Source organism: Haliotis cracherodii, unplaced genomic scaffold (genome assembly GCF_022045235.1).
Source record: "Haliotis cracherodii isolate W230 unplaced genomic scaffold, xgHalCrac1.p SCAF_7, whole genome shotgun sequence".
Taxonomy (NCBI): domain Eukaryota; kingdom Metazoa; phylum Mollusca; class Gastropoda; order Lepetellida; family Haliotidae; genus Haliotis; species Haliotis cracherodii.
This window is the reverse complement of record NW_027266330.1, coordinates 21,261,125-21,281,755: the sequence shown is the minus strand read 5'-3', so window position 1 is coordinate 21,281,755 and position 20,631 is coordinate 21,261,125. Positions and strand designations below refer to the sequence as shown.

The window sequence follows — 20,631 nt, the reverse complement described above, 5'->3', positions numbered from 1 at the left end:
CAACTCACTCACTCAATAGTGGTTACAGCTTTCGCTTGTTATGCCAAAGGCTCGAGTTCGATTCCCCACATGGGTACAATATGTGAAGCCCATTTCTGGTGTCCCCTGTCGTGAAACTGCTGGAATATTGCCAAAAGCGGCGGCGTAAAACCATACTCACTCACTCAGGACATTGCACAGACCCGCACACGAAATATCTGGTTCACAATGACATCTGATACGAATATCATATGGTACTAGTATAGTATGGAATTTACATTGTTACGTTAAGACAATTCTGAACAGACATTCTGGAACTAGGCGTAGAATCTGTCTGATGTGTTAACACTATGTGACCTGACTGATTGTGTTATCGTAAGTTGACGGCGTGGACCGTTGCTCGGCTTCCCAGAACACAATTTGTGATTGTGGCGTAAAAACAACACTGCCCTACCAGCTCGTTCAAACGTAACCTCATTTTATCCCTCACCGGCCCAAAAGCATAAGCCAATAATAACTTAAGCTAACATTTTTATTGCATATACTTACGAAGTGGTCGACTTTCACTTCGTGAGTTCATTGGAGTATGAACCTTCAAAGAGTGAGGGCCAAACGGTATGAACGTCGGAGCTTGTATGAACCTCTTATACCTAAGAATGCCATAGATAGAATGTACACAATTTCATTTAGTTCGTGTTTCTTTATGTTTACACTGAGAGCCATACATATACTAACTGTAACGCGGCATAAAATAGTTCATCAAAAGTAGAGGTTCCATAAGCTCAATGTGTTCCACGGGAACATCTTTTGTAGTTTGGCTATAAGAAATAGATCCAAATAACAATAATAATGGAAATTGTCTCTTGAGAACTACGTCAGTAAAGTGATTATAAAGATGTGTTAGATAGATTCTTAGGTAAATTTATAGTTTCCTGTAGACAGTCATTTGTCAGTCTAGACACGGATCAAGTCCAGAGTTTGGATTTGCATTACTTCGTTTTGTTAACTAGGATGGATCGTAGCTATAGCAAGGATATTCTTGAACGGGATGCAATCAAACTCTGTGACTTACCCCACTGTTCAATATCAAAGGGTGTAAATGATCAGTAACAACGCTTCTGTATTTATTTGTGCTATGGAATTCCTAGGGGTTTCCCGGGAATATGGAAGTAGTCCGTCAGAGGTTACCTCATTTCAAGGATACAGTCTTGTGAAAATCTTATGAACGTGAAATTGTGTCGTTCATACACTTATTCAGTTTCGCGGTCATGTGATCGACCTCTCATCCAATTGAAAAAAACCCGTATATGTGTAAACTTCACATTAACAAATTATTCCATTTTATCCAATTATCCTTCGCATTCATGAATTTTTCCCACAGCAAATAAACTCAAATAAAAACACAAAGTCAATATGAAATCGATCTTACACTTTAAAAATACAGCCCACTCTATACAACATTGTGCAGATATCGTTCCCCACGAAAAATCGTTATGTCACAAAGTACTATTTCCCTGAAAACAACTCGAATACCCTATGCTTGTCGTCATGGACTCTTCAAACGAAACCTGATATCGGCCACTTAACCTAGTGTACAATCGGCCCCTTGTCACTAGGCCTCAAGCAGTCTTTCACCATTATCTCGCTCTCGCGATGTCACCATAAAAACCTTCTTTTTGGACTTGGATGATGCAAGTGTCAGTATAGGGCCGTGAGAAAGCGATAACACGAGACGAGGAAGCGATAACACGAGACGAGAAAGCGATAACAAGAGACGAGAAAGCGATAGCACGATACGAGAAAGCGAGAAAGCGAGAAAACGATAGCATGACACAAGAAAGCGAGAAAGCGATGGTGCGAGATTGCGAGAAGGCGATAGAATGATAAAGCAACAGAACCATACGCGAAAGCAATAAGTGAGAAATCATTAAAGCGAAAGCAATGAAGCGATAAAGTGAGAAAGCGGGAAAGCGATAGAGTGAGAAAATGATAAAACGATAGAACGAGAAAACCATAAAGCCATAGAACCAGAAAAACGATAGAGCGATAGAGTGAGAAAACAATAAAGCAATAGAGAGAGAAAATGATAAAGCGATAGAGAGAGAAAACAATAAAGCAATAAAGAGAGAAAATGACAAAGCGATAGAGAGAGAAAACAATAAAGCAATAAAGAGAGAAAATGATAAAGCGATAGAGAGAGAAAACAATAAAGCAATAGAGAGAGAAAATAATAAAGCGATAGAGAGAGAAAACAAAGCAATAGAGAGAAAATAATAAAGCGATAGAGAGAGAAAACAATAAAGCAATAGAGAGAGAAAATAATAAGCAATAGAGAGAGAGAAAACAATAAAGCAATTGAGAGAGATAATAATAAAGCAACAGAGAGAGAAAACAATAAAGCAACAGAGAGAGAAACTAATAAAGCGATAGAGTTAGAAAACGATAAATCAATAGAACAAAAAAATAATTAAGTCGTCTCGTACGAAACGTTTTTGTTTTCGTGTTCTTGAGTTCACACGGAGGATTACATTTCAAGTGTAAGACATTTTAACGTTTACCTGTCAGTCCAGATACGGTATTCTGCAGAATCCGCGTAATAAATCCCTACTCGTCCGTGTCAAACCCATCAAGGAGGAACGCAGTATTGAGCTCAATACACAAAGAGAACCTGTAAATCCCTAGCGATAATTCCAACCTACGGTCGCCATTTGTAAACAAAAGTACTTCCTTGACAACCATACTTCTGTATGAAGTGAGAGGCATGTCCTCGCTGCAACAAGGCAACGTCTTGTTTCGTGTTGAACGCCGTGCACAGCAATATTCAAACTATTTGACGGCAGCTAGTAAATCATCGAGTCTGGATCAGACAAACCTGTGATTGTTATCAAGTGCCATGCTGTCCGAGCATAGTGACATGAAACAATCAACTACGTTACAGATTCTAACCACCCGTTCCAATTACAAAAAAAGCAAATTGTGCTGGGGATATACTTTAAGCCGGAATTCCCCCGGGCGTCACATCGTAACATCCGAACAATCGACGTCTCACATATACAGACGGAAATAAATAAGGGAACACTTAATTTTAGACACAGTAACATGATATGCTATCATGGGTTCCCAGCCGTGTTGTAAACAATGCACACAAACACATCTCAACAAATGTTTCTGACATGCGTTGAATCTGTATGCGCGCTATTTCAAATGTACTGACAGTAAGGCTTACTTCCATATATTTATCATTGTTTGCTTATTCGTTTCAATCGGTAATTGTTTCATGGTTCAATCCCAGTGCGTCTCTATCCCAGTTTGCCTAAATAAATACTGTAGGCATATCGAGAATTCGCTTTCATCCCCATATAGGTAAATGGACTGAATCGCTATTGCTTATCTCATGTTTGGAAAGAGATAAGCGTCAGGATAAACTTTGAAATTCAATCTACGTCAGGGGGCACGGGTGGCCCAGTCGTCTAAGGCGCCACGATTCGTTGTGCAGAGTTGCGTCCCTTAGGCACGCAAGACACCTGTGATTGTGGGTTCGAATCCCGGTTCGCCCCGATTATGTTTCTAGGTTGGTCAGCACCATACCCGTGCTCGTGGGTTTCAACGAAGTAGTAAACGTCTGAGACCTGCATCACTTCGGACTTTCCTCCCAAATTAAGCTGACACGACGCGATATAACTGGAATACTGTTAAAAAAGCGGCGTTAAACCCAACTCACTCAATCACAATCTACGTGATTAGGAGAAGAGACGTCAATTCAGTAGCTTACGCTGTATATGTATCGGCCATACAATTCCCGAGTCCCGAGATAGGAAATGAACCACGGACACTCTGAACGCCTTGTCCATATGACCAAACAGGTTAACTCCGTCAGCAAGCTGACAAGGTAAGGATGTCATCTGTGGGATGACTCCACGCCCTGCTACATATACAAAGTTCACAAATATGCGTACCGAATTTGAAATATGCGTACGGAAGATGCCTTGAACGTCACGCCAATAGAAACAGGTTTACGCTAAAGTCGACTCGTATGTAGATGTGAGTTAGTGCGATAGCTTCACACCCATAGGACCTGTTTTAAAGGCACATCACGTCGTTCCAGCTTGATGTGGTCTTAAGTGCCAACCACTTTTGTTAAAGTGAAGAACACGGGTATAGTGTTAAAACAGGAAGACTGTGATTCGAACCCACGATCATAGATTTCTGGCACGCCTAAGAAACGCAACTCTGCATAGCCCATTGTGGCTTCTTTTACTCATGGGCCACCCATGCACCTTATTTAGATGTGAACTCATGGTTGTATTTGGTCCTCATTGTGCAAAGTTTGTCATTATCCGACTTCAGAGGATCGGATGGTCACTCTGATTGATTTCATTGACCAATTGGCGTCTCTTCGTGCTCTCATGGCTTGGATCGCTACCCTTGCTCCGTGTCTGCTCCAGACCCGGGTATTTACAGGCTACAGTTATATAGTTTGAGTGAGTGAGTGAGTTGGGTTTAACACCGCTTTTTAAACAGTATTCCAGGTATATCGCGGCGTGTCAGCTGAGAAGCCGATGAAAGAACTGCAAATCTTGAAATTAACGCAAGCGTGAATTAAATGCGAAAATGCATTCTCGTATTATCAAACATCGCATTTATATCAACAATAAGGCATGTTGGATAGCAGAAATTAGGCTCATAGTTTTAATTTATAAGAAATATATGTTCTTGCAGTTCCCACACAAAATCCTCCATCTCTTAGAAGGCGATTAAACTGCAAGTATATACATTGTTGTTTTTAGGAGAGGAGTGAATCATTGCCTGCATTTTTGCATCACGCTGTTCTTCTTCCCGTGGGTGATCGTGTGGATCATTCTGGTAAGTCGTGATGACTACATCGGATACTCTGGAGTATTCACTGTCTGCTAGGGTAGAGTGTGGATCATTCTGGTAAGTCGTGATGACTACATCGGGTACCCTTGAGTATTCACTGTCTGCTAGGGTAGAGTGTGGATCATTCTGGTAAGTCGTGATGACTACATCGGGTACCCTTGAGTATTCACTGTCTGCTAGGGTAGAGTGTGGATCATTCTGGTAAGTCGTGATGACTACATCGGGTACCCTGGAGTATTCACTGTCTGCTAGGGTAGAGTGTGGATCATTCTGGTAAGTCGTGATGAGCACATCGGGTACCCTGGAGTATTCACTGTCTGCTAGGGTAGAGTGTGGATCATTCTGGTAAGTCGTGATGACTACATCGGATAACCTTGAGTATTCACTAGCTGCTAGGGTAGAGTGTGGATCATTCTGGTAAGTCGTGATGACTACATCGGGTACCCTTGAGTATTCACTATCTGCTAAGGTAGAGTGTGGATCATTCTGGTAAGTCGTGATGACTACATCGGGTCCCCTTGAGTATTCACTAGCTGTTAGGGTAGTGTGTGGATCATTCTGGTAAGTCGTGATGACTACATCGGATAACCTTGAGTATTCACTAGCTGCTAGGGTAGAGTGTGGATCATTCTGGTAAGTCGTGATGACCACATCGGGTACCCTTGAGTATTCACTAGCTGCTAGGGTAGAGTGTGGATCATTCTGGTAAGTCGTGATGACTACATCGGGTACCCTGGAGTATTCACTAGCTTCTAGGGTAGTGTGTGGATCCCTTTGGTAAGTAGTGATGAACACAGAGGCGTCAAGGTACCCTGGCGTATTAATTTTACAAGCTGCTAGAGTAGCGTGTGGTCAGTGGCGTATGCTCCCAGTAGAGTCATACAAATTGTCAAATTGTCATACACCCTTACACCTTACTGTACTGTTTTTTGAGGAATTTCCGTGGAATCCTTGCAAAACCACTGCGGTTCCATCACTGTGCCGTAGCAGTACCTCGGAAATGTTTTAAGCATACTGCTGTTATTCCGCATAGTTACTACTATAATTCACCGACAGCAGGTGCAAGGTAGATCCATTAAACACGAAACAGTAGTCGGACGTTTTACGAAATTATCGGGTAAGATAACGAGAACAAGCCAGTTTACATTCAAACAACTCTTCATGATCACTTGCCGGCCCCACCAGGGTTAGGTCCCTTTATGAACGCCACACCCTCACTCTCTCACAATATTACGCGAAAGCGTGTTTAGAGTTTCCTGCCATTTGCCATATTATAAGAACCGGACAAAACGTTAGGGGAAACCATGCGGAATAAACCTGCATAGAAATTTTGAATAAAAGCGACGAAACCCGTTCCATATTCAATAGCAATCTCTGCTTGAAGCAGAGTCGATTGTACGATTCCGAGTATACCATGAGCATGTGTTTACGAATCACTGTCAAATAGTGATGAAACCAGGTGTTCATGAAAAGGTGAGCGTATGAAGACCACTGGTCTCTTATATTTCTAGTTCAGGTGGGTAAATCAGTGGAAGGGAATTGGCTATTTGATTGTTATTGAACGATATCAGATCATCGATACACCTGAACCTTAAGTTACACTTCTTGGCCAGATTACCTTGTTTGGACTTTGCCCCTCCGAGCAGTAATTCCGATTCATATGCATAAAGAAACAGATCCGCAAAAAGGGTAGAACAATGGATGCCCATTGGGATGCCTACTTCCTGCCTAAATGTCTTTCTCCCTAATTTTACGTAGATGTTATCAATGAGGAAGTCCAGCATTTCACATATTGTTTTCTCAGTAAACTTCAGACGACATTTGCTTTCATTTTTCACAAATTGTCCTGAACCTCTGAATATAGATACGTAACTGTATCTGTGTTCACCACGTTTTGTAACAAAATGACCCATGGATCAATGATGTTTTTTCCTTAAGTTTGTCATGTGGGATAGTCGTGTACAAAGTTGAAAAACCAAATGTGTTGATGGAATTTGATTTTCTTTTCCAGTGTATCACCGACGACTCGTAGATGTACCAGACAACCTGCAGCCACCTGTGATCGCTTTCAAGTGTGATAACTTCGTTTGAATCTAAATATGTTCTATAGCTTTAGTGCTATATAATTTATAAAGCATGTTTGGTACATGTATAATCCCGACAAATTCCGTTTTTTTTATATTAACACCCCTGTTATGATTATTCGTGCCTTAACTGTGCCTTTGGCTAAATCACTTGCTGTTCGAAATGGTTTCCCAGCAGTCCGAGATATTAAAAGAAAAAATGTCTAAGTGGGTTTTGAATCTCTTGTGAATATTTTTCCTGGCGATGAAAAAGATCGTTGATTAGCAGACCCATGAGCTTCCCTTTGTACATACGCGTACACAATCTGTCGTTGATGAAAGTGACCTGAATTAATTTGTTTTATATTTTGCTATTTATATTTTGACAACGACCCGTGAAGATCCGGAATGCCACAAAAGGCGACTGTGCTTGTCGTAAGAGGCGACTAACGGGATGGGATGGTCAGGCTCGCTGGCTTGGTTGATGCATGTCATCGTATCCCAATTGCATGGATCGATGCTCATGATGTCAATCACTGGATTGTCTGGATTTACAGACCACCTTCATATAGCTGGAATATTGCGGCGTTAAACAACAAACACCAACAGCAAAGATCGAACATTTACACATGCACCAATGCAAATAACACATCCGACGCACCAGTTATTTTTTTATGTCAACGGGACGGCAGTGTTGACTTCATGCGAATCTTACAACGTCATAGCTGAAGATTGAAGTGTTGACGTTTTTCGACATTTGTGGTTTTCATAAGACGTCGGTCGTAATCAGTGCATAGTTGTCTGAATGGGAGTTCAAAAGGGTTAAGAAATAATGGTAAATAAAGAAGCTTTTATACTCGCATTTGTGTCATTCTGATTTTACGAAACTCGTCTAACAATTCATGTATCATCCTTCACTCGCTCTGGTAGAAATATACAAGAATTCTGACACTTGTATAATAATCTCCATGTATGCTGTACAGAGAACACTGTTGAACTACCACACAGGACGAACTCAGACGGACCAACAAACACACTAGTGAGTGAGTGAGTGAGTGAGTTGGGTTTAACGCCGCTTTTAACAGTATTCCAGTTATATCGCGGCGTCTCAGCTTAATGTGGGAGGAAAGCCAGAAGTGATGCAGGTCTCAGACGTTTACCACTTCGGTGAAACCCACGAGCGGTATGGTGCTGACAAAACTAGAAACATAATCGGGGCGAAAACTAGAAACATAATCGGGGCGAACCGGGATTTCGAACCCACAATCATAGGTTTCTGGCGTGCCCAAGGGACGCAACTCTGTACAGCGAATCGCGGCGCCTTGGACGACTGGGCCACCCGTGCCCCCTCAAACACACCAGATCATGACATAGGAAGTGCGTGATTTTCTTGACATGTCATGAAACATAACTTCACTTCACTCTGGGGACAGAAATTCAATTTAAAGTTGTTGAACGTGGATTCGATTCCTACTAATTTCATTCAACCGAACGTAATTTGGAAACATATCAGACATAAAATCGGAGTTAAAGAGTAGCATAAAGCCGATTTATTTCCATTCTTCTGAAAAAAACAAAAACAACATGCGAACTATTTGGTAGTAGCGGAGTGATATTTTAGGTAGGTTGATTTCAGGAATTCAGAGACCACTGAAGGTCGGTATTATGCCTCCTATATTTGTTTCCATATTCCAAAAACATAATTACATCAGAAATGTATTCAGAATACTACGAATTCAAAAGAGACACTTAAATCTAGCGTATGTACATGTATATGTAACATGCACATGTATGCACTTAGTCTCTTAAATGTCATCCCATGAGAAAACATAGCAACCCTTTCAGTGTTTAGTTCTAATCTACACACCCCTATTATACGCCATACAGTTCTACAAACAGGAATTCCAGACCGCCTACGTGGTCTTGTGGCAGAGCGTCCGCCCGGAGAGCGAAAGGTCTGCGTTATACTAAAAGACGAAAAAAAAGGTACTTGTTGTTACCCTGTCTTGCGCTCGGCATTAGGGGCTAAAACAATGTCAGTATACTGTGTCTGAGTGGGGTATTCATGTTAAACTGGGTCATGTTATCGCAGTGGACTGGCACTATAAAATCGGCATCATTCCGGACTAGAACAAGCAGCCACACACACACATACACGTGCATGCACATCGCTTTATAAGTGCAATAATCTTGGACGCGACGCTAAACCCAATTGCACCTCACCCAATTTCAGGACTTCCAAGCATTGTGACATGGAAGCTATAGCGGTCACCGTACGAGGCATAGAAGCACCAAAAGTCAAGTTGTGTTGATGGTGTTGAATTTGCTGACAAGGAATATTTGTTTGATAGGCATTACTTAGAAGTTGACGGATGACAAGATAGACACAATTTTATGAGACTGAGTCTTGCTTGACAACGGTATAAGGATCTATACCGAAACGTCGCTTTTTCACAGTATTAAAGAAGTTGTTTTCCATAAAATTGTGTCTATCTTGTCAAGGAAGATTTGCTTTAAAAAGTCTAAGTGATATCGGACGTTTACCAAGTATCCGACGTTTACAACTTCGATGAAACCCACGAGCTCGGGTAAGGTGCTGACAAACCTAGAGCGCGTGAGTGAGTGAGTTGGCTTTAACGCCGTTTTTAACAATATTCAAGTTATATCGCGGCGTGTCAGCTTAATGTGAGAGGAAAGCCTGAAGTAGTGCAGGTCTCAGACGTTTACCACTTCGGTGAAACCCACGAGTACGGGTATGGTGCTGACAAACCTAGAAACATAATCGGGGCGAACCGGGATTCGAACCCACAATCATAAGTTTCTTGCGTGCCCAAGGGACGCAACTCTGCACAGCGAATCGCGGCGACTTAGACGACTGGGCCACCCGTGCCCCCGAAAACCTAGAAACAATCTGGGAGAACCGGAAGATATGTAAATGAACATAGTGTGAACACCGTCCCACAAGTACGAACAATCTACCCGTTACAATGCATTCTAACAATCATGACAGACAGTAAATAACCTTACAGATATCTGATAATTAATGTTTCAAAACCAATAGAAGGTAAACAGTTTGATAAATAGAACAGCCAGTTTACAATGCGTTGTTTCACAATGACCACATAGTTAATACTGATCCATATCTGTCTTGATAGCAAAGCAATTACACGTCTATTATAATGAACAGGACTCCTCAACCACATTCTGTGCTGGTCAATATGAAGACAACGGACTATCCCTTCCTGCTGTTAAGGCCTCCGTCCCCTCAAACATATTCCAAACAAGGCCATTAGAAAATAACACCGACAAGGCCGCTTTGCCATTCAGGAAGTTCATAAAATGACACACAGAGTAATTGTTTGCAAAGACGCAATATTGATCACCGGAATGTATAGCTCGCTTGGCATCTATAGATTTGTGGGAGGAAATCAGCGCTGTGCAAATACTGATGGAAACCAACAGATGTTATTCGCCCAGTTGCCACAATAAGCACTTCACTAAACGACGTCACCGTATGGTCGGGCAGAACGGTAGCGCGGAGACATGCTTGTCAAGTTGCGTTTCTTTAGGGTGGAATTCATCATTACGTGGAACAGGTCGTTTGAAGAGGCATGGTGTCCAAAGCCAGATGGAGAAAAAGTCATGGCAGTCGGAATGATGCGACTAAAGTGATGAACTTTTCGGAACTCTTGATTTTACTCAATTTTAAACTGGATTCAATAATTTGGTAAGTGAGCTGAAATATTATACAATCGAAGGGATACTACAGTGACGAATGTGTAATAGAATAGCCAAAACTCTCCAGGATTCGAACTGTATTGTGAACACCTCAATGAAGTGCCAGCATATACGACTTTAAGGGGATTGCAGGGGGTCATATATTTTAGTTCCACATCATAACGTTGATAAGGAAACAAACAGTGACTCTTTGTCGTGTTAAGTGAATTTGACATGAAGGAATCGTTCCTAATACCTTTTATATTGAACTGATTTTAAGACGAAATGTGTAATCGAATTGCAAGTGCCTTTAGCGTTATAAACATTTGTGTTATGTAATCTGTACATAAAGCGGTTTCATTGAGCTGGAGCATTCATTAATGTACATTGGATGCACTGGATATTACGATGTGTTACAAGACGTCGACTGATTGATGGAGACCGAGCTGGTTTCTACAAGGATCTAGCGCATGTAAACTGACTCATCTTCTAAATATACTACGGATGGATTAAACTGAATCTGACAACCAATTGCGACGTTTTAATTGATCGTCACTTACGGTTGGGATTCTTCGTGTAATTAGCGTACACAGAGCAGTTTACTTGCCACAGCAAGACGTGAAGCAAAGAAAACCAATAGCAAATCCACGTTCCTCGCGGGCAAATCAGGAACACAGTGCATTTCCCGCAGTATTGATGATTCGTGTGTGCATAATAAATGATTTCAATGTGAACGGAAAGCGCACCTGCTGTCAATTAGCCTCCATTAATTATACAGAATTATGAGGCTGTGACAGTTTGTTCATCAGGTTAACTACCGAAATGACTGTTTGGACATAACTCTCCGCAACGTTACTCTTCCTGCTTGCACGACGCGTCAGTATTCGCAATGATGAACCTTGAGATTCCGTCCGGGTTGGGAGACATGTTGAAGGACTTTACTGTAGCAGTTCTCCGTGAGAAGCCAAGCAACCTGAACGAATACGCTGTGGAATACTTCACCCGCGCGAGAGATATAAGCAAACCGAAAACGGTTCCGATGTACATCATCGTCGACGACGACGAAGCAGGAGAACCGGATCTGAAGCCGAAAACTAATAAAAACAAATACGCCCGACGGAATTCAGTGTCTGCTGAAAGGTATGACCCGGAAGCGGATGATGATGAGAAAGAAAAGGTCGTTTACCCTAAATCAACAGAACAGAGAAATCGACTTAAAGAAGACCTCGAGGGAATCCTGATATTTCGCAGCTTGGATTCCGACCAAATCAACAACGTCATTGACGCCATGTTTGAGAAGAACGTTACTGACGGTGAGGTAGTTATCAAACAGGGCGACGACGGTGACAACTTTTACGTCATCGATTCAGGAACGTATGACGTCATTGTGGACGTAAATGGAGACGAAAAGAAGGTGTTTGAATTCGACAACAAAGGAAGCTTTGGAGAACTTGCTCTCATGTACAATATGCCAAGGTCTGCTACCATACGTTCCTCCGATGACGGCATACTATGGGCCATGGACCGTTCGTCTTTTCAGCGTATCATTCTGAAAGCTGCGTTTAAGAAACGTAAGCATTACGAACGACTTCTTGAGCACGTTCCAATGCTGCAGTCAATTGACGAGTACGAGCGGATGAATCTTGCTGACGCCCTGCTCACAAAGATCTTTGCCGACGGTGACGTCATAATACGCCAGGGAGATGAGGCAGATGGCATGTACTTCATTGAAGAGGGTTCTGTGCATATCTCCATCAGCAAAGAGTCCGGTCATGTGGATCGTGTTGGAAGTCTCACTGAAGGGAAATATTTTGGAGAACTGGCCTTGATTGAGAATAAACCAAGGTCAGCTAATGTCGTGGCCGACGGTAAGGTGAAGGCCGCGTTTTTAGAACGTGAATCCTTTGAGAGACTCCTTGGGCCATGTCTGGATATCATGAAGCGGAACTCGGAGATTTATAAGAAATATGCAGGGAAGAAATGATGAAAGACAGAAAGTGGTAACTTTGTTTGTGGTAACTTGTATGAATGCTCCGACCGAACTCTACTTTCGGTTTGTCCCAAACGCGGATTTCAAAGATGCTACATAGGTTGTGTGGACATGCCCGTATACTTCATGTGTTCATATTCTAAGTATTCGACGTTTGTTCGTCGATGCTGATTGCGCTCGGAAAGACCTCTTGTGGGAATGGATCATTACGAGCTCATGATCACAGGTTTGTTTTTATATGACCAGGATGAGATACCATTGTGGAATTGTAATAATTAATACTTATAGATCTCATAATTACAGTGAACCCTCACTCATTTTAATCGATATATTTTAATCACGTTGTGTTTCAAAGATAACCATATCACCCTTACCTAGTTATACGGATTCCCGATGGCCCCCAGGGCTGCTAAGATGTTTCCGTTTAATTCCAAATCGCCCGTACAGCTGGCAACATGTGTTTGTTGTGGTGTTCAAAATATCCATCATGTGCATTTCTTTTGTTGAAAATTGGATCGGCAGTCAAGCAAATATTGACTTTAGTATAGAAGCTATATGATGCAAATGTACGTATTTACTTGTTCAGTTACCAAGAAGAATACGGTAGATGTTGGATAAACATGTTATGTTCTTTCATTTACGTGAAAACATCTTGAGAAGGATTACTTTAAAGAGGCACTTGGTGGTTAATCCATCTTATGAAAAAATATTTTTAAAGTGACTCTTGGTATTCAATCCATTTTATGAAGGATCGCTTTTAAGTCTTGGTGATTCTTGACATTTCAGTTAAGTGTCACTTAAAAGTAATCCATCATAAGATGTTTTTTCTTCACGGAAATGAACAAATAAGACACTTTTCTCCAGCCTCCATATTTTGTTATGTAAACGTGTCTACATGTATGTTATGTGCATATTATATTGTTCACCGGTTGTACCACTCACACGTGTCGACATGGACAACATATTTTTAACTATGGTTTACCAATATGTCAAATATCAGTCGTGTTAAATATGCACCTGTACACATGTATGACTGGTGGCATTTTCCAGGATTAATTATTGCCTCAAGAAATTAATATTAATATCTTTAAATGATTGATTGGAATTTAAAACCTCTCTTATTAGTACAGTGTTGTGTTTGTTGGTTTGTTGTTTAACGCCGCACTCAGCAATATTCCAGCTTTATGACGGAGGTCTGTATATTATCGTGTCTGGACCAGACAATCCAATGATTGACATCATGAGCATCCATCCACGATATTTGGATACGATGACATGCATCAACGAAGTCAGCAAGCCTGACCACAGGATCCCTTTAGTCGCCTTTTACGACAAGCATGGGTTGCTGACGACCTATTCTAACCCGGATCTTCACGGATGCAGTACAGTGTAGTTCAATCAAGAGGAGCGACGCTTTCAACCCGGAAGCAAGGAAACGGGAGAAGTTAAGTAAAATTGAATATTTATTATAAAAAACACAAACAAGCAGACATGTAAACTAGTGATCTTGTGTATGTGTTTGTTTGCGAGATCACGTTTGTCAGCTCATGTTCAGGGTTTTTATCAATCTAGTGATATTCAACGACCTGTGTCACTTGAGGCATTAAACTTAACTCACCCACGCAGTCACTCAGAATGTGCGATGATTGGCAAGTGTGCATTTCATTAGAAATATCGCACAGTTATTTTATTGGAATGTCAGTGTGTGTGATTGTAATTTGCTATGGTAGGTGTGTACATGTACCTACGTATGTTTGTGTGCATGCATTTCTATGGATGGTGGGGTGTGTAATGCTGATGGTGATGGTGATGGTGTGTGTGTGTGTGTGTGTGTGTGTGTGTGTGTGTGTGTGTGTGTGTGTGTTTGTGTAAGCCAAGTGGTTAAAGTGTTCGCTCGTCAGGCTGAGGACCCTTGTCCTCCGTTTCCAAGTTAGGTCATGCGGAAATATACAAACGCTTCGTCAATCAGGAGGGCGGTGGGGCAGCCCAGTATACTATATACCCCAGTGGTCAGAATCTGATCGGATCTGAGCAGAGATTATGGAGTTTCAAGTTTCAAAATGAGATTCCATTAACAGGCTCAGTGCTGGGCCCTCTTGCACAAAGCGATATTAGCGCTAAGATGATTGTAACTCCCATACTTTAACATAGGCTTACGATAGTCTTAGCGCTAAGATTGCTATGTGCAAGTGGGCCCTGGTCCTTTATGAGAGAGGGCTGGTGGTGTCTTATCTTGAGGACATATAACGGAGATCATATTACCAAACAAAACCCACTGTGTAACAAAGTAAGTAGTTAAAGTTTTCGCTGGTTACGTCCCGGGTTTGATACCCGATACATTGTGTGAAGCCTATTTCTGTTATCTCCCGTCTTCATAGTGTTGCAATATTACTAAGAGCAGCATAAAACCATTGTTACTCACTCATAAATGTATGCCCCGCGCCATAATAGTTCTGGAATATTGCTAAAAAGGGCTTGACCCACAACTCACGCATTCACTTAACCTGACCCTTAAAACTTGCTAATCTGAAGTACTCTACCTCGCCCAAAACTCACAATTTCGTGACACCGAAAGAAACTAAATTGTGTCTGACAAACTGTAGTGGAGGTTCTGGTTTAGAATATCTATAACTACACAAGATGCATCAGACGACTAACAAGAAGGTTGGGTTTTTAGAGTGCGTGGCGTAGCTAGGTACGTTTGAACGAATCCTTTTGACGCGGAGCGTTGATCAGTCGTGACTCGGTTATTACCACAGCTGCGTGGAAATGGTGGACAATTGCCAACTGCGGCGCTACAAAACATCACTCACACAATCATTCAGTTCTCCTACCTTGTTATACACGACACAATGTTGCAAATTAGAGACGTGTTGTCCACTTTCATTCATGTGTATGGTCTTACGCCGCTCTTAGTAATCGACCCGTGAAGATCCAGGTTAGAACAGGTCTTCAGCAACCCATGCTTGCCGTAAAAGGCGACTATGCTTGTTGGACGAGGCGACTGACGGGATCAGGTGGTTGATGCATGTTATCGTATCCTATTTGCTCAGATCGATGCTCATGGTATCAATCACTGCATTGTCTGGTCCAGATTCGATTATTTACAGACCGCCGTCATATAGCTGGAATTTGTTTGAGTTAAACAACAAACAAAACAAAAATATCACAGCAAATTCAAGATTGGAGATACCTGATACGCGCTTCACACATTGTACTCATATCGGCAATCAACCGGTACGTGACGAGTGAACGCTTTGACGAGTGAACCACTAGACTACTGCATCGTCCTCTTGGTTCCCGACCGCCTCCGTGGTCTAGTGGTAGAGCGTCCGTCCGGAGAGCGGAAGGTCCGGAGTTCGATCCCCGGCCGCGTCATACCAAAAGACGTTTAAAGATGGTACTTGTTGTTACCCTGTCTGGCGCTCAGCATTAAGGGGCTAAAACAAGGACTGGTCGGCTCGGAGTCAGTATACTGTGTCTGAGTGGGATATTCATGTTACACTGCGGCATGGTATCTCAGTGGGCTAGCACTATAAATCGACATCAGTCTGGACTAGTACAAGCAGCCACACACACACACACACGTACATGCACGTCGCTATATATGTGCAACAATCTTGGACGCGACGTTAAACCCCATTTCACCTCACATCTTGGTTCCCGAAGAGGTGATAGTTCTTATATTCCCTCATGTCGTTACACTCGTGGGTGAAGGGGGCGGTTGGGTAGCCTAGTGGTTAAAGCGTATGCTCGTCACGCCGAAGACCCGGGTTCGATTCCCTACATGGGTACAATGTGTGAAGCCCATGTCTGGTGTCCTCCGCCGTGATATTGCTGGAATATTGCTAAAAGCAGCGAAAAAACATACTCACTCACTCATGGGTGAATTCATTGGTAAACGGGGCAATATCCTCTAGTATCTGGCCTAATTCATCTCCATTGTATTAAGATACGTACCCTGGCCCCATTCGATTACGTCACTAACTTAGCACAGAATGTCCCTCGCTCATGAGAGCACGCTGATTGGACGGCTATTTTAGTGTCATGCTAATCGAATCAGTCTGTATCTGGGTCCGGTATTTATGATTACGTGACTATAGGGTAGTATTGCTCATTATGTTAGCAGGTCGTGTTTCTTTGTAACCACCCTGTATGAGGTTGGGCGATTCCATTTTGATGAGAGGGGATTCAACCTTGGTTCAGGCTTTTCCATTATTGTATAAAGTGCATCGTGTTTGTTGTATAAGTAAACTGCCGGGCAAGAGAATGTATGCACTTGGAATTCTATTTAACCACAAAATTGGAAACGTCATCGAAATGTTACTAGTCGCCGAAACAGTGCAAACTTAATGTCCAAACTGTAACTATGATTCCCGTTCCAAATGCATTGCCATCGAACAACTATTCTTGTTTGTTTCATTATTATCGACCATCAAAAACGATTATGGTTAAAATACCAGCTTCTGATTGGTTAAAGAGCGAGCAATAATTCCATGTAGCCCGCTCTTGTACCCCGCAGAGAAATCAATCGGAGCACATCAGAGGTAACTCACTTTTCGAATAAGTATCGGTGAGTTGAAATGAACCGATGGTTATCCGAATGCATTAGGTAAAGGGGTGTAACTGGGTTCGTGAACGAATATCGGTAAGATAAATTCTTTGAAAACCCACCCCTCCGGGTATTTGGTGTACTCTGTGTTTGAGTGTATGTACTCACACGTGCACAGGCTCGGTAATTAGGTCAGCGCCCCAATTTGCGGGGGATATGGAACCATAACAACATGGGGCTAACGTACAGGAAAGGAATGGAGATATAATACTCTGGATCATCGAGGATGGTGTTTGGCGATAAATAGCGACCATCTCTCACCTGGCTGACATTGTTACATTGTATGTTTTGTTTCTTACCTCCCGTCCGTCCTACCCTTACCCTTCCCTTCACATCAGTTGAAACATGTTTAACATCTATCCATTCGCTCGCTAAATATTGACTATCCCGACCAAGATTTGTGTTAACGATTTCCTGTTTCTTAAAAACATCCGCACTGTGTGGTGAGGCAATTTGATGAGGGGCAATAACTCTGCCTATAACATTTTACATCTTCACGCTCTCAACGCCGATACAGGAACAATTGCACTTCGAACTGTTTCCACACTTCTCCAACAACAGGCAACATATCAGTTGGATTCTCAACCGCAAGCAGAGTTTGTTTATTTTTTGTTTATTTTTAATTCCTTCCGATCGACCGCTCCCTTAAAAACTGATCATGAGATTGGAAGCGCGATAATTCTGTGGATGGCCGTGATTAACCTCTTCTAGATTCCCACATTTTGTCAAGGCGATTAGCTAATCAGGTTTGCTTTCTTTAGCTGACAAATTGGAAACCCTAACTACATCAGTGATGGCAACAATAAACATTGAAATCGATGGTAAAATCTCACCTTGTAGAATGTCGTCGACAGCGTCCTATATAATGAACATGCATATGCGCATATCAGTTGGCTAAACACGTGGTAAGGAACACTGTGTACACATGTGACTGGGTCGTGCAGTTGGTAATCAAGCTGGTGCTCGGGATTCTACATACCTCTGGTGACTAGATGTCGCCCTTCAAACACACGTTCAGCCACACTCAACTATCAATACGGGGAATGGGGGACCCAGCCAGTTGTTGTTTAATGTGCAACGTTGCGTAGGCCATCGGCCCATGTCACAGCAGATGTACATCCGCCATATTGTAATTTAAATTAACATAAGCAGTTTTATCCTTAATTGCATAGACCTGGGAATATACATAGCCAAATTTCTTCTGAAACTGCATTTATGACTTTGACATTTTGACTTTGAATTTATGTAATGTGGGAAATACATAGTAGTTTCTTGGAATGTACTGTTCACGCAATTCGGCATACACAGTGGATATAAACGAGAAATGATACTCATCCTCAACGAAACCTTTTTCACAAACATTGCAAAGCCTTTCATTTCTTGGAACTTTAGCACATCAGTCGTCTGAGGCACCGCTTCGTTGAGACGCGTTCCTGGAGCGTGCCAGAGACCTTTCTTTGTAGGTTTGAACTCCAAACACACCCTGCTTATGTTTTACGAATGCCGACACCGTGTTGGGTTCCACGAGAAATGTCAAAGTGACATCAGGCGACCTCTCACATATTGCTGATACGCCGTGATATTACTGAAATACTGTTCAACCAAACTCACTCACCACTCCACACGGTCACTTACGAATCCATTCAAAAACCAAGACTAACTCATCCATCAACAAACCAAGACTAACTTATCCATCCATACGTTCACTCACTCATCCATCCACAAGCCAAAACTAACTCATCAATCCATACGTTCACTCATCCATCCACCAACCAAGACTAACTCATCCATCCACAAACCAAGACTAACTCATCCATCCATACGTTCACTCACTCATTCATCCACAAGCCAAGACTAGCTCATCAATCCATACGTTCACTCATCCATCCACAAACCAAAACTAACTCATCCACAAACCAAGACTAACTCATCCATCCACAAACCAAGACTAACTCATCCATCCATACGTTCACTCATCCACGCACAAGCCAAGACTAACTCCTCTATCCAAACGTCCACTCATCCATTCACAAACCAAGACTTACTCATCCATACACCCACTCATCCAATCACACACACACACTCACGACCATCCACAAACCAACACTCACTCATCCATCCATACAGTCACTTATCAACCCACAACTACTCACTCACCCACAACCTCATCCACCCTAAAACCAACACTCATTCATCCATCCACAAACCAACTCACCCATCCATCCACACTCACTCACCTATCCTCACACTAAAGCACCCGATGCGCAATGTATTCAAAGTAAACGACACATGGAGGAACGTAATTATTGTCATTAATAACAGACACTATCAAGGACTAAACAGTAATCGATCGGTCCAGGAGTGTTCAGTTACCTCTGTTCTCCCATACACGCAGCCAACCATTACACGCTCAATGTCAATGTGTTCATTACTTGTCATTACTTTAATATTCTCGGTGGTGACCTCGGATCTTTTTGTATGGAAACTGGATATTTTTCAGCTAATTTTTTTTAAATTAGGATTCTATGAGCATAAATACATGAATATAGCTAAAACCGTCTTGCATCAATGTATTTTGGGTGGCAGGTATAATTCATTTTTTTTATTCTGGTCATCCTAATTCATGATTATCTTGTTCAAGCATTAACTGTGACAAAAGAAAGTTTCTATATAAAACCACACCCACCCCCCAACCCCCTCTACCCCCTCCCAAATATCAAATGGTGGGTCCTTGAATCACCCTAATTCTCATGTTAAGACGTTATAAATATAGCCATGGAAATGAACATATGTGAATATACGTAATATACAACATACATGTACAGTAAACGGTTATAACGAACACGAGAGGACCACTAATTCTTGTTCTTTATAACCGTAGTTCCTTACAAACATTTCGAGTGTTTAATATGATACAATATACAGCAAAAAGCAAGGCCACATGCCACTTCACGCAATTTACAGTAGTCGTTTGTATGCTCTAACATTACTCACACATCCAAGCATTTCATGAATAGGCATTAAAGCACGTATCCGTTTGTAACGATCTGAAAGAGCTATCTAGGTCATGCCGTGCTAGGCAAAACAGAGCCAATATGCACCTAATCAAAAATTAATAGTAGTACTACTTTCTACAAGCGTCTAAACTAATGTAACGTTCAATTAACAGTGTTAAATTAAAAAACAAGCAGGTCTGGCCGGTGTGGTCGACGTCCCGTTTTGCCGGACGTCTAATGTGATGATTTGACGATTATAGTCAGTATAAGTGAGTCATGGGCGGATACGGAGGTTTGTGTGTGGGTGTGGGTGAGGGGTGAGGGGGGTGCGCACCCCCTTTTATTTCGAAAAGAAATCTTTATTTCTGTATAAATTACCACCAAAGACAATAAATA

The 20,631-nt window shown here is 41.9% G+C and overlaps 1 protein-coding gene and 1 pseudogene across 1 annotated transcript in view; both read left to right on the top strand.

The window, feature by feature from the left end:
* The window catches only part of LOC139447062 (protein SPEC3-like), a 28,869-nt gene extending 21,969 nt beyond the window's left edge, over positions 1-6,900 (top strand). The window contains exons 4-5 of the mRNA XM_071228218.1: positions 4,767-4,842; positions 6,869-6,900. Coding sequence (XP_071084319.1) covers positions 4,767-4,842; positions 6,869-6,889 — 97 coding nt within the window. The 3' untranslated portion in view covers positions 6,890-6,900. The remainder of the gene's footprint in view (positions 1-4,766; positions 4,843-6,868) is intronic.
* Positions 6,901-11,261: 4,361 nt separating this feature from the next.
* Positions 11,262-13,671, top strand: LOC139447982 (cAMP-dependent protein kinase type II regulatory subunit pseudogene; annotated as a pseudogene).
* Positions 13,672-20,631: the final 6,960 nt, after the last annotated feature.